The sequence below is a fragment of the Callorhinchus milii genome, unplaced genomic scaffold (assembly GCF_018977255.1).
Source record: "Callorhinchus milii isolate IMCB2004 unplaced genomic scaffold, IMCB_Cmil_1.0 Scaffold3, whole genome shotgun sequence".
In the NCBI taxonomy this organism is placed as follows: domain Eukaryota; kingdom Metazoa; phylum Chordata; class Chondrichthyes; order Chimaeriformes; family Callorhinchidae; genus Callorhinchus; species Callorhinchus milii.
Window position 1 is genome coordinate 58302426 of NW_024704744.1, and position 15342 is coordinate 58317767.

The 15342-nt window shown below is 37.8% G+C and overlaps 1 protein-coding gene across 1 annotated transcript in view; it reads left to right on the plus strand.

Annotated features, from left to right (window-relative positions):
• The window catches only part of lyst (lysosomal trafficking regulator), a 93930-nt gene that overhangs the window by 76652 nt on the left and 1936 nt on the right, over nt 1–15342 (plus strand). The window contains exons 37-51 of the mRNA XM_042333115.1: nt 874–935; nt 1053–1132; nt 1339–1491; nt 2283–2527; nt 2894–2960; nt 3838–3994; nt 4265–4405; nt 6446–6663; nt 7953–8183; nt 9004–9193; nt 9279–9415; nt 10487–10585; nt 10866–11005; nt 12557–12654; nt 14887–15043. Of these exons, the coding sequence (XP_042189049.1) occupies nt 874–935; nt 1053–1132; nt 1339–1491; nt 2283–2527; nt 2894–2960; nt 3838–3994; nt 4265–4405; nt 6446–6663; nt 7953–8183; nt 9004–9193; nt 9279–9415; nt 10487–10585; nt 10866–11005; nt 12557–12654; nt 14887–15043 (2175 nt within the window). The remainder of the gene's footprint in view (nt 1–873; nt 936–1052; nt 1133–1338; nt 1492–2282; nt 2528–2893; nt 2961–3837; nt 3995–4264; nt 4406–6445; nt 6664–7952; nt 8184–9003; nt 9194–9278; nt 9416–10486; nt 10586–10865; nt 11006–12556; nt 12655–14886; nt 15044–15342) is intronic.

A 15342-nucleotide genomic window follows, 5' to 3' on the forward strand; every position in this document is an offset into this window, starting at 1 on the left:
AATCGTAGATTGAAAATGACCAATTTATTATTGTTTTTGGTTTTGGAGGGATTATTATTAGGGCTCTGTGTGGAGTAAGGAAACTTGCCCAAGGTTTCGCCCTCTGCCTGGAATTGAACTCAGGTCTCTCACTTGCAAAGCGAGTGCTCTAACCACTGAGCTACAGGACTTACTTGACTGGGTATCCCAAACAGCTCTGTGTGTGTGTGTTAAAAAAAATTCACTTAAGCTTTCCTTTCACTCTTTTGTGACTCTTATAACTATAGCCCCTAGTTACTCATTCCCCTGCAAGTGGAAGTAGCTTCTCCCTATTTACCCTGTCAAACCACTCAACATTTTGCTATACCGCTTAACAGGTTTCCCCTCTCAACCTTCTCTTCTCCATTGAAAATAGACCTAATTTCTCTCAACTCTCATCATAACCTGGGCCAATAGAAAAGTTTGGCTGCAAGTTCCACGGTGCTGGGCCTCTGTGTGCTGCAGTCCACTGTTAACGCTACTGTGGTTGGAGCAGCTGCGGTGCAAATGGGAAATTGGCTTTGTCACCTCGAGGCCCCATTGTTGAGATTATCTGTGTGTCTCTCCTCTGTGTGTGTGTGTGTTTGAGTGTGTGTGTCAGTCACTCTCCTCTGTGTGTGTGTGTGTGTGTGGGTGTGAGTGTCTCCTCTATGTATGTGTCTGAGTGTGTCTCTCTCTGACTTGAGTGTCTCTCTGTCTCTGTGAGTGTGTGTCTCTCTGTGTTTGTGAGAATGTGTCTGTGAGTGAGTGCCTCTCTGTGAACTCCAGTTTCAATTTGTACAAACTTTGCATTATTGCTATATTATTGTACTCTATGCTGCTATGTATTAACTTACTTTGTGCTTTTTTCCGTAGATCCACTCGAGCATGTATCAGTGTTGCACCTTCTCGAGAGACATGTGGTGAACTTCTTTTAGGTTAGTTGAAGTTGCAGAGTGCTTTACCACAATTTGTTGCTAGAACTGTGAAGTGTGAATATTAGTTGGGTAAGAAACTGTTTGATAAAATCATAATATATTTCTATTGTCTTTCAGGAGGGTCGGGCATGTACTTTGTTGAGGAGAGTGTTACTGATTCCTTTGAAAATCCACAAAATGCGTCATCAAACCATTGGGTTTGTATTTCAATATGTTAATCTAACTTGTGCTTTCTCCTAAACCTTTTTTCTGTTGTATTGAAAACTTAATTAAGTCTAGAACTTTAAATGTAATCATTCATTTAAATTTATTTCATTATTACTATAAGAAATCTAGTAATTCAAACTTGTAATGAAGTGCTTCCAAAATGGTATTTGTGAAGAGTTGAATTTCTGTAATTCAGAGTACTACAGTGGAAACTGAACCAGCATCATTTTCTTGGACGTATGAAGAAATTAAGGAGGTTCACAAACGATGGTGGCAGCTGAGAGACAAAGCGCTAGAAATTTTCTTAACTAATGGCAGAACTCTTCTTTTAGCATTTCAAGATACAAAGGTATTCTATGAACTGAAGTTTTTAATAGTTTAATTTTCTAAATAGACGTGCAATAAAGGAGGGAGGGAAGCTTGGTAATGTTTTGTTTAGGACACCTCCTTTCAATACTGTAAATTATGTGCGATAATTAAGATTGTGTATACATTTACATTTCTAAAGGATATTAGAAATCTACGTCGACTCTACATACTGTTCACAATAGAAACACTTATCCAGCTCAACATTTTTCAACTGACACATGGTAGAATCCCGGTGTAACACGGTTTAGTGCTATACACTCACAAGGAAGTGACGTGGCAGTGACTCAGAAGTCAGCCATTGTGTCTTTTCAGAAGCCGCATGACATTTTCAAGGGACGGTTGGGATGTTATCTCGACGTGAAAGGCGCTATATAGATGCAATTTGTTGTTGTTGAGCAGGACATCTTTCTATCTCTTGTGCCATGAATTTGGAAGTACACACACCATCTTATGGAGCGAGTTGGAATTTTATGCCTCCCCCCAACTACCATGTATAACAGGGCTCCACTGTATTTGATATTTCCATAAAAATCATTCTAGAACTTTTTCACTCTTCAGTTTTACATTTCCTTCATACATTCCAAAGAATCCTAAATCATTCACCACAAAATAGCCATGCATTAAAATTTCTGGGAGATAGATTTACGACTTTACAATTAAATCTGTTTTCCTAATGTTGCTGTGTTGTAAGTTATTTAAGTAAGAATGTAAAGATTACAACTTGATTGGCTATTCATGTAACTGATTGATTTTTTTTTAACAAAAACATAGGTTCGTGATGATGTTCACCACAGCATCCTAACTTGCAGTCTACCAAATTTATTGGAGTATGGGAACATTTCAGCTCTGACCCATTTGTGGAGCACAGGACAGATAACAAATTTTGAGTATTTGACTCATCTAAACAAGCATGCAGGTCGCTCCTTTAATGACCTCATGCAGTATCCAGTTTTTCCTTTCATACTGAGTGACTATTCCAGTGAAACACTGGACTTGCATGAGCACACTATATACAGGTAAGCTTTTTTTTAAAAAATGTATTTTATTATATACAAAAAAAGAACAGAAGTTAACAATAGCATGTAAACAAGTACGCATAGTTACAAATATGGACCTACACCAGAAAAAAAACAAGATACAGTAATGGATTAACTATGTATTTTAGAGAATTAAAAGGATAATGAAATTTAACAACTTCTTGTTTGATTAAACCATAATTCAACAGGAAATGAAAGAATTATGTACTTTTTTTTATTTGCGAGATAAATCTCGTCTAGCTACTGATGTTATGTTGTACACCCGGAGCTTGCCATTATTGGGAATTGGTACCTGTGATATTTCATTGTATTCATTTTCTTGATAGATATGTTCAATCTTTTCAGAAATCTTCTGAAACCGATTGCAGTACAATCTAAAGAAAAAGAAGATCGTTATGTAGAAAACTATAAGGTAATACCAGAATGAGTCCTTCCTCCCCTACATCCGGTCCCTGACCAGGACCGCCTTCCTCCACCACATTGCCTGCCACTGACCATAACTTACCCCAAATGCAGCCGAAACCATCATGCATGTTTGTCACCTCCCGCCTGGATTAATCAAACTCACTCACCGGTCTCCTCAGCTCCACTATTCAAAAAATACAATTCATTCAGAACTCGGCCGCCCACATACTTACCCGGACCAAACTGTACCCACATTTCACCAGTTGTGGCCAGGCTCCACTGGCTCCCTGTCACCGAACAGATCGACTTCTAGATCCTCATACTCGTGTTCAAATCCCTTCACTCTCTGGCGGCTGCCTACCTCTGTGATCTCCTTACTCCCCAATCCACCACCTGGCGCCTCTGCTCGACTGGCACTGATCTCCTGCTCATCCCTCGCACCCTCTGCCCCACCATTAGAGGTCGTGCTTTCAGCCACTACACCGCAAAACTCTGGAACACTCTCCCTCAATACCCGGCCTTGCCCCATCTCTCCCCTTTTTCAAGTCCCCCCTGAAAATCTTCCTCTTCGACCGTGCTTACAGCCACCTCCCCCCCGGCCTCAGTGTTTGGCTCCGCCACTGTTAAGCGGTCTTAGACACTATATAAGTGCAAGTTGTTGTTGAGTCTTGTAATATTTGAAATAAAAAGATTACAATCTTCTTAATACATTATATTTTGAGAATACTGCAAGTTTAAATATTTTAGTGAATTAGGTGCTAGTCTGTAAAAAAAAAAACAACAACAACATTTTGAGGTTAACATAATCAAATCGCTATGGACATTGAATAATTTTTTNCAGAATCTGCTGGCAGTTAAGTGAATTTCACTCTTTTTCCTATTAGTATCTGGAGGAGGAATTTCGTAAAGGAGCTCAAGAAGATGACCCAATGCCACCTGTACAGCCGTATCACTATGGATCTCATTATTCAAACAGTGGGACTGTCTTGCACTTCTTGGTTAGAATGCCACCATTTACCAAGATGTTTCTGGCGTACCAAGGTAAGGTCCATTTAAAATAATTTCTCGTATGTGTCTGTTTGTTTCACTTAATTGCAGAGGCAAGAATACTTGCATATTTAGGATGAAGATAATGTGGATTTTGTGGTACCTGGTAAGTTATTAATTCTTTTAAGTATGAATATTGAACTGTTAGAAATATGTCAACATTTGTAATTGGGACTTTACTGGATTAACATGAATAATATAGTAATATCCTTACATTTGTATTGTAGTATTAACTAGTTTTTAAAATTATGTATTTTTGTTTAGATCAAAGTTTTGATATCCCAGACCGAACCTTTCATTCCATGAATACTACTTGGCGCCTATCCTCTTTCGAATCCATGACAGATGTGAAAGAGCTGATTCCAGAGTTCTTCTACCTTCCAGAGTTCTTGGTCAATAGAGAAGGTATACATGTCAGATGAATGCTTAAGTTTCAAAATAAACCCATAGGCTGATGTTCGAATGTGTGAAGTGAATGCAACATTGAACTTACCACTTAAATGTGAGAATGAATGTTGCTTCCGTGTATAGATTTACATTACTATCTGGATTTTCAGCAACATCGGTCAAAAAATTAGTATTTCTTAGTTTGCTTATAAAGCCACATTTCCAAAACAGAATGCGTCTTATTCGTACAAATCTCCTAATAGCAATGGGTGCATTTTAAAGAAAAAACTATTTTTAACTGGTGGTAGTATAATTTAAGAACGTAAAAGATCCATAACTTAGTAAGTAATACTGCAAGCAAAAGTATTATGAAGATTTATTGTTTGTCAATGTGGTGCGTATGTAGCTGCCATCCTGTTCCCCTCCCAACCTTCCTGATCAGTGTGAAATGAGCATAGCAAAACATTTAAAACATTAAGCCCTTTAGTTTAAAGACTGAAATATCAACGTGAGATTTCCTTTTCTGCTCAACATGAAACTGCAATTTAGAATAATGGTGGTGCTTTCTCAGGTTCTTGGTGCACACAATATAAGGTTTTAAGATCATAGAGATTTCAACACAAGAGTCATACCACTGGATTTTGCTGGCAACACCTATGGTGCTGTCTTTTCTATTTGCCTCTTTGTCCTCTATCTCAGATGTTAATCCCCAGAAGGAAAACGAGTGAATGCACCATCAAATTTAATATATTTTCAGCAAATTTAGAAACTCAACCACAAAGCAACCGGAACTGGACCAACCTTTCTGAACAGGAATAGTTAATTTCCACTCAGGCTTAAATGTACACTAACTACCAGGATTCAGCATGTGAACAGCAGCCTGGTGAAATTATAATTTGTGTGTCAGCCTGGCTCAGTTGGTAGCATTCTCACTTTTTGAGGTAGAAGTTTGTGGGTTCAAGCCCCATGTAGCGGCTTGGAACTCATATAATCCACCTGACTCTCCAATTCAGCGCTGAAATATGTTGCAAATGTTGTAAGTGCCGTTTTATAGATGAGACATTAAACCGAGATCCTATCTGTCTGTTCAGGTACATGTTAAAGATCCCATGGCACTATCTGAAAAGACAATGGAGTTTCTCCTGGTGTCATGGCTGAAAAAAAAACCCTCAAATAAAATTGGTCTTTCACTTCATGGCTATTTGTGGGACATTACTGTGTGCAAATTGGCTGCTGCGTTTGCCCACCAAATACAGTCACTTCAATTTATGGTATATAATCCTTGCATTTGATATAGCACCTTATCACATCTTCGAGACGTATATACTGTAAAGTGAATTGACTGTATTTTGTGGGCAAAATACGGCAGCCAATTGCGCACAGCAGTGTCCCACAAACAGTCGTAGATTGAAGTGACCCAATTTTTTTTTGAAGAAATTATTACCCCCGGAAAAGCGATGCGCCAATTGACTAACAACCAGGTTCCTACTTACTGCTAGGTAAACAGAGGCCTGTGGAGTAAGGAAACTTGCCGAACATTTCGCCCTGACGGGAATAGAACCCAGGTCTCTCGCTTGCAAGGCGAGTGATCTAACCACCAAGCCACAGGACTCCATATAATCTGTGAAGTGTTTTGAGATGTCCTTCTGACTTGAAAGGCTCTGTATCCAATGTAAGGATAAATATTACTACTTTTAGGTTTAAAACATCTAATAACATAATACTGGTGAAGCATAATAACTCTTTCACCATGGGTCCGTCTAGCTCACTCATCCAACATCCTTAAAGATTTCTCTGACAACTGCTGTGAACTCACCAAAAACAAAACTCTTATTTACTATTATTCTCTTTGTAGATAGTCTATATTCTATCTGAAAAGCATTATTATTCTATCTGAAAAGCATTATTGTTCCATCAACCTCAAAGTTACAGTATGCAGTATGCATCTCCAAGCTGATACAAACTGTTGTGTTGTGGGACGTCCTCCCGACATGAAAGATGCTATACAAATGTAATCTTCTTGTGAGAAATGTGTTTTAAAGATATTTCTGCTCACAGGTTTTGACTTTGGATTGCGTCAGAATGGAGAAAGAGTAAATCACGTAAACCTTCCTCCGTGGGCTCGCAATGACCCTCGTTTGTTCATCTTGATTCACCGCCAAGCCTTGGAATCGGATCAGGTTTCGCAAACCCTTTGCAATTGGATTGACTTGGTGTTTGGAAACAAGCAAAAAGGCAAAACTGCAGTACACGCTATTAATGTCTTTCACCCTGCAGTAAGTGTCTATCCTTCTCAATATGCAGATCAGTTTGAGGGCACCTATCAAAGGCGTTTCGCCCACAAAGTACACGTCATTGCACTTTATATTATATCCTTTGAAGCGCTTTGAGACGTCTCGACAATGTGATGAGGTGCTATATCTAAAGCAAGGAGTATTATTTTTAGAATTATGAAACTAAATATGAATGATTCCAATAGTTCCTAGCAAGTTTTAATCTTTGTGTTTAATGCATAGAAATACAGTTTCCATCTAGTTTTAAAGGTATACAGAGTATTGTGATTAGGTTATAGATGTTAATAGCTATATAGTTAGAATTTAAATGTAGACCAGGGAGAAACGCAGATATTTAAATATTGGCTAAAAAGAAAAATGCCTAACTTTAATTTACTACCTTTAATATCTCTTTTGTGGTAAGAAAAATTGAATGAACAATTTATATATGTACCAAATTATATAGCAATGGGTGGCTGATTTGTTTGCTTTATAAAGTACTAAAACCCTTAGTCACAAGGTGCTTCTGGATCACTGAAATTACTACATTATTTTCAAAGAAAAGGCTACAATGCACAATGAAACTAATTCATGCTGCAACATTTTTTTAAGGCTAGTAGAGGAGTCCATGACTAGGGCCATAGTTATAAACATAGTCACAAGAAGAGCGAAAGGAGAGCTTAGGCAAAATGTTTTCACTTAGGGTTATTGGGATGTCAAGAAGTAGGTGGTAGAGGCAGAGTCTATTGTGAGTTTCAAGAGGGAAGAAGATGGATAGATGAAGCATAGAGAATTATAGGGGTATAAGGATGAGGCAGGGCAGTGGACCTGAATGAATGGCAGCCTCCTGTGCTGTAAATTTCCATAATTGTATGCAGGCACCTACTGCTTGATTCCTGGTTTTCAATATTTTTTAAATCACGATCCTTTACTGTTTGCTCAGCAGAATGAGGCATCAAACATATATTCCATCACTTTTTGCCTGGAAGAGGGTGGACCATGAATAGACGAATCAGCCTAAAATATTCTGCAAAATCTGCCAAACGTTAGGACTGGAACAATTAAATCATTTTCAAAAATTTATTATTAAAACTAAGACCTAGAAAGCCTTTCCTTCAGAGTAGGTGCAGAAAAAAGTTACATTGAAATTGTTTTATTGAAAGCAGTCTGAACCGCTACCCGTGTGAAGCGTGCTATAAAAATGTAAGTTGTTGTAATCTACTGTATTTTTAGATGATAAAAGTATTAAATAATTTAACCTCTATTTCGGGTCTCGTTTTTTTTGTTTACAGACATACTTTGGCATGGATGTATCTGCAGTTGAGGACCCAGTGCAGAGACGGGCCTTGGAAACCATGATCAAGACATACGGTCAGACACCTCGCCAGCTCTTCACTACTACCCATCCGAGCAAGCACAGCTCAAGACTGACCATGGATGGAGAGTTGCCTGCAGCTATGGGTCTTCTGGTCCAGTTTGCTTTCAGGGACAGCAGAGACCAAACCAAAGAAGCAATCTACCCGGTAGTTTCATTTTTCATGTTTCATTATAATGTAAAAAATATGTTCCTTATAGAGAGCTACAGATGTATGTGTGATACAGTAGTACATTGTAGCTATTACATATGTGGTACATTGTACATGGAATAAAGCCAGCAATTAAAAAAAATGTAGTTCCATCTACAGGCGTGCTTTATTCTATATTTGTGGAGTCCTGTAGCTCAGTGGTTAGAGCACTAGAGACCTGGGTTTGATTCCCGGCAGGGTGAAACCTTGGGCAAGTTTCCTTACTCCACACGCCTGATAATAATCCCTCAAGAAAAAAATATAATAAATTGGTCACTTCAATCCACTACTATTTGTGGGACACTGTTGTGCACAATTGGCTGCTGCATTTTGCCCAGAAATATACTGTCAATTCACTTTACAGTATATTCTGAGAAGTGCTTTAAGACATCTAGAAGACGTGATAAGACACTATATCAAATGCAAAGATTTTTATTATATTTCTTCCTGCAGTCAGTCACATTTAACTTCTGATAATTTGCATTTAAATTTTTATATTGGTTTCTTTTTAAATTAGTCAATTCAAAAGAACAGCAATATTAATCTATACATTTTCAAAGATCTTTTTTGCTTTTTTTAATACTTCAGTACATTTTTCTCATTTAAAAGAAAAGAAACATTTTGATTGCCAGGTTAATTTAGCATTATTTCAAATATAGATCCGCTAATTGCTGTTGCTGTTATTGTAACAATCGTTTTGAGTTTTTTTCTAAAGAAAAATGTACAGAGCAATCTATAACAAGGTGATTTGTAATCTCACTCTGGTGTCTTGTCTCAGAGCCCTTTGCCATGGATCAAGGGACTGAAATGGGGTGAATATGTAGGTTCCCCAAGTGCACCAGATCCTGTGGTTTGCTTCAGTCAACCTCACGGAGAAAGGTTTGGATCGTTGCTCGCACTGCCAACCAGAGCCATCTGTGGGCTGTCTCAAAAATTTTGCCTCATGATGCTGTACAGCAAAGAGCAAGGTATGGAATTAATTTAACCTTTGCTTTCCACTCTGCATAAGATTTTTCAAGTATCAACAGCATTTTATTACTATCCTAATTTTAGGTGTTCGAAGTATGCACAGTACAGACATCCAGTGGTCAGCCATTTTGAGTTGGGGTTATGCTGATAACATGCTGAGGCTGAAAAGTAAACAGAGTGAACCACCAGTCAACTTCATTCAGTGTTCTCCTTTACACCAGGTATACTTATTCTCTACTTTTAAAATAAACTGATTCATGCTGGAACGTTTTTCTTTAAAGCAGTTCTTTATAACAGTGGTTAATGTGCTTAACGCAAAATACTACAGATGTTGAAAATCTGAAAACAAAAACAGAAGGCACTGGGAACACTCAGCAGGTTAGGCAGCATCTATGGAAAGGAAAGCGAGTCGACGTTTCGAGTCCACGACCTTTCAACTGATGAAGAGTTGTGGACCCAAAATGTTGACTCGCTTTCCTTTCCATAGCTGCTGCCTGACCTGTTGAGTGTTCCCAGCGACTTCTGTTTTTGTTATAATCTGCTTGGTTGCTGGGTTTTTAATATTTATTGTTTAGATAAAAGACCCTTTTTTCTTTCCCCCTCTTTCATGTTGTAGTAGTTTCAAGGGAGCAGAGGAGAAACCTGTACTTATTTCCAGTACTCTATCAATGCCAATCTAGCTTCCTAGAGACCCATGACAACTGCTCTTTTGACTTTTTCCTTTCCTCTTAGGACAGAGCCTGACATCCTCTCAGACCTTTCCCACAGTGATTAGAGCCTAGCATCCTCCTTGGGGGGGTGAGCGAGTCTCCTCGGAGCTGAACTGGCTTCAAGGTGACATGTTTGGCAATGGAATGTCAGAATCGAGCCAACAATCTGAAGCTGTCTCAGTAGTGCAGTTTTTCAGCCATGCAGGATCGCAGTACTGCTTCTGCAGAACGGGTAGGGTGGTCCCAGCTGGACAAGCACCCAGAAAGGTTGCCAGTCAGTACTTTCAATGACAAGGAATACAGTTTTAGGTGGTTAGACTCCGAACAGTACCCATTCCATACCCCTTTATGTGTTGGGGGCGGTGAGGGAGGGAGAGAGTAAGTGGGTTTTCCTTGGGCTGAGTACTCCAATGTAAGGTGACTGGAAATTGAATATTGTATAATCATATAATACCTGCTTTAATTACTAAAAAATAAATATATGCAACTGTTTGAAAACTATTTCCAAAATACTATTAAGGATTGTTATCTCTTGCTGAGTGAGCCTGGCTCTAAATTCTCCAATAACCTTTTTGTTTTCAGGTTACAAGTTGTGCCTGGGTGCCTGACAGTTGTCAGCTCTTTACTGGCAGCAAATGTGGAGTAGTCACTGCTTACTCAAATAGATTCATCAGCAGTATGGTACGTTTAAACTAGACATTGCATATTGCTGCCTAACCGCTTCCTGAAAGTAAGCTCAAGCTTTAAAGGAGCAGAATCATAATACCTGCTTTAATTACTAGAGCTCTCAACACATGAATTTTTTCAGGTTGTTAATGTTACTGCAGTTACTTTGCAATTTGACAGAGATTTTGTGGTCACTAGATACTGTTTTGCTGCTCATTAGATAGAAAAGCTGCAAGGAAGTTACCTGTTAACTGTGAAGTAAGCCTTTGACAAATATATCATTTTTGATCTTTAGCCTTCAGAAATTGAAGTTGAATCGCAAGTCTACTTGTATGGTCACACTGAAGAAGTAACCAGCCTTTATGTCTGCAAACCATACAGCATATTAATCAGTGTAAGCAAGGATGGGACCTGCATTATATGGGATTTGAACAGGTACTCTATTTACTCTAAAATGCTTCAACAATTATTTGCAAGTGTTAAATGTTGCATGCAACTGAGAAATTCTTAAGACACCTTCAAAATTGTTATAAAGTAACTTTGGCAAGAGTTGGCCTCAGAGAGGGTCGATCACTGATCAACGCTCTCAGCTGTTGATGCATACAACAGATATCACTTGAAAGAGGAAATTAGGTATACTGTGCTTAAAAATAGAGCCTTATCCTCAAAACTTGTGTTTTCATGGTTGTGTTGCTTGTGTTCAACCGTGCCTTCACCCCCCCCCCCCCAACTCTCTATTCCCTCCTCGCTTCCTCCCTTCCCTCCCCTCACCCTGACCATTTCCCCCCTGCTCGGGTCCCAACCCAACTGTCTCGCGCCTTGGGATGTCCTCCCGACGTGAAAGGCGCTCTATAAATGCAATCTTGTTGTTGTTGTGGTGGTGTTTAACGTTACTAAGTACCAGCAAAGCTTACATTTTGACTTTTGTGTGTTGTGTTTAAATGTATTGCTGAATTTCAATTTATTTAAAACTTTTGAATTATTACAAGTTTTAGTACAAAATCTTCATTTCATATTTTGTTTTGCATTTTAAATTTTAAATTCTAATGTTTACTGAAACTTATGAAAATCTGTCATATTCCCTAAACAAAAATCCTAACTACAAATCTTCTGAGAATCATTAAAAGGCTTACAATCCTGGACATTGAGTAGTGTTAATTGTATTGTTCCCCTGGGTAAAATAGATTGTTTCACTAGGTTGAATTTCAATAGTTCTTATTTTCACTCAACTGCTAAGGCTGACATTCTTAATATTAAATGCTGCTGTAACATTAAAGCTGGTGCAAGATATTGAACACTAAATATTAACAAGATGCCAAATATATTTTAGGATTTCTAAAAGCATTCTTTGAAGTCTAGCTAGTGTAGTACTTTGGGCTACTGATATGTTTTCCTAAGGAACAGTAAGAGATAGAAATATGCTTTGAATTTCTGCAAACAAGCTAATGTCATTGTCTCCATGTGAAGGAGAGAAAACTAAAGATTGCAATTCGCCATGGGCCACTCACACCATCTAGTGACCAAGTACATTGTGGCATTTGTTGAGGTTGTGAATCAGGTTGCTACCAATATGGTGGAAATGGTGTGAGAAGGTGTTAAATTAGTTTAGTTTGTCAGTATTAGTCCATTGCTGTGTGTGTCTCCCTTTCTTTTGCTCTTTCATTTTTTTCTCTGATAGAAAATATTAGTTTTTTAGTTTGTAAAATTTATTTACCATGCTTGAGTTTAAAATAGTCTTATTTGATCATTTACTCAGTAATAAAATGAACTCCCACGTGTAGAAATCCAATTTTAAAAGCTTATAGGTACAAATTGTTCTCCCAGATTTTTTTTTGTATAAACTTTTTTTTGTATTGACATAAATTAGCCATTTCAGTTTTGTTTATTCAAATACTTTATGTGCATAATTTTATTCTGAATAATGCTGTTTAGATAACAGAATTTAGTCATTTATAGTTATTGAGCTGTTAATGTTTTGTTCTGCAGACTGTGTTATGTTCAGAGTTTAACTGGACATAAAAGTCCAGTAACAGCAGTTTCTACAAGCGAGACAACTGGTGATATTGCAACTGTTTGCGATTCAGGTAAGCTTTCAAAGAATTGGGCTTTGTTTCAATTACTTTACAAACCGCAACTGTTCAGTGCCTTGGGACGACCTCCCGACATGAAAGGCACTATATAAATGCAATTTGTTGTTATTAAGTCCTTCCGTGCAGACGGGGTTTAAAGCAGACAATGGGTTCCCAATAAAATGGTATTATTTGAGAGATTTTTGAGATTTTCTTCCTTCTCAGTTATCTATAACATAAAGACGGAAAATATAGCCATGTGTATATTCCACTGCACATGACTAACGTTATATTCAAATATATATTCTCCCACAGTGAGCTGGTGCTAACCACTTTAATTGAAATAAACAGCAAAGCTGAATCACCAAGTTTCAGATGGATAGAAAGTGGTGCACTCCTTAAGTGGTTACACAACCTCAGCTGTCACTTGGATGATGCTTGAAAAATGTTGCTGCTTTTAATGTGATGTTGAATCTGGAGGAAACTGTAAGGTCAGACAGTTCTCTGGTCTAAAGATGGAGATACATGCCATTTTGAGAGGACAGTATTCTAAATGTGCAGTTTAAATTTCAACATCATACATTGCAAATTTGGACCTAACTTTTTTGGGTCATGTGTGTTTTAGTAGATGTGGAGCTCATTGATACACTTAGTGTTAAGTATTAAGGGACACTGCTGTGTGCAATTGGCTGCCGTGTTTCGCCCACAAATATACAGTCAATTCACTCTACAGTATATTTTGTGAAGCACTTTGAGACGTCTAGAAAACGTGAAAAGTGCTACATTAAATGCAAGGATTATAATTAGTAGTAGTACACTTAGCTTACATTAAACTTTTTTGTCCATTTTCTAAGGGGAAATTCAAGCAGTAAGTATTTGAATCCGAGGGGCTGATGTACGACCAAGGGCTGAGCAACTGATGAACAATTCTATATAATTTTTTAGTAATGAAAAGTTAAATTCAAGTATAGACTTGAGACCTGTGAATCAATAAAAATCCCGAGTATAAAGATCTTGAACAGATAGAAACTCATAAATTGTTTATGTACCATGTCAAACCCAATATTTTGCCGTGTTTCCCAGCATTTCAAAATGTTTTATTTGAAGATTTTCTTCCTTCCCACTCAGAATGAGGATCAGCCCTTATGTTTTCCAGCTGTAATAGTCAGACAATTCCAGTAGCAGGGATACCTGTTAATGAAGGGTTATTTTTTTCTAAAATAAAATGGATATCTAAAAGGGAGCAAACTAGAGGGGTAAGGAGAGGCAAGGTCAGCAGAGACACGTTGGGCTGAATGGCCTTATTCTGTGCTGTAAATATCTTTCGTTCAATGGAAAGGATTTTTTTTAAACCAAAGGAGTGAAAATCAAATGCAAAATCTTGGATATAATTAGGTTGGAATACTCAGAAACTGGGTTATTCCTTGATCAGTTAATTTGTACAATTCTCATTAATTTAATACAAATCAGTTGTTGAGTAGGTTCTTCACTCAATAGATTTGCATAGTTTTTTTTTAGTCTTTGGTAATGGTCTAAATGTAAAACACATTTATGGGATAAAGCTTCTGCATCTGTGCCAGCAATAAAAGCCCTCAATTAAATATTTGCTGGGTGCAATTGGACTGTTGCATTCACAGTACAGTCACACTTTACATACAGCATGCAAAGTGCTTTGACACAGCCTCATGACATGAAAGGCACTGTATCAAATGCAAATATTATTATTATTGGCCAATTTTAAGCAATTTATAGTGAGCATGAATTTACATCATACAATAAATAGTACATAGAGCACCATATTATGGTTCCACCTGTTTGATGTTTGATATTTGAACAGTGGAGGGAGATGCCAAGCAGAAGCCAGACACCTCCCACAAAAAGAAAGATCAGGACCCTGTTGAATGTCTTAAACATGTCAGTTGAGGGTAGAGGGTAGAGGGTGTGGTGCACAGAGATTACAGTGGTAAAAAAAAGTTTGATGTCTGAAAAGACCTAAAGGTAATTATGCTCTAAAAAAAGCTATGAAGAGAAAAAAAAATACTTTTTGTATTGCTGATTCACTCGTATTTTTCATTCATATTTCAAGTACTTCCTTCCTTCTGAATCATTGCTGTTCAAGCCACGTTGGCTTTTTCAAATCTAGTAGTACTAATGAACCTAGCAGGTTGCTTTCTGGCCTGGAATATCAAGAATAATAATCTTGTGTCATACACTTTTGCATCATTGTCACTCTGTCTGCTTTTCCAGTTGGTGGTGGCAGTGACCTGAGGTTGTGGACTGTGAATGGAGATCTCAGTGGCCATGTGCACTGTCGAGAAATAATCTGCTCAGTGTCTTTCTCCAACCAACCAGAAGGAGTGTCTGTGAACGTGATTGCTGGAGGACTAGAAAATGGTGTCGTAAGGTCAGTATTGAAATATTACTGTAACTGACCATAAGTTTGTGTTTAATATGTACATTTATGTCAAGTACGACTCCCCGTTTATACGTTTGACTGTTGTGTTGAGCGTAAAAAATATTTTTCATGCCAATGCATTGTAATTTATATACACTGTTCTCATTAAAAGGTTGCTTTGGTTTATTCTGTTTCAAAATATTCCAAATAAATTGTACCACAATAATACTCAAGATTTCACCCACCTTTATCCTAAGCTGCACACTGGAGAACAGCATTCTCTTTCTGACTCAAATTCTGCTTGAACT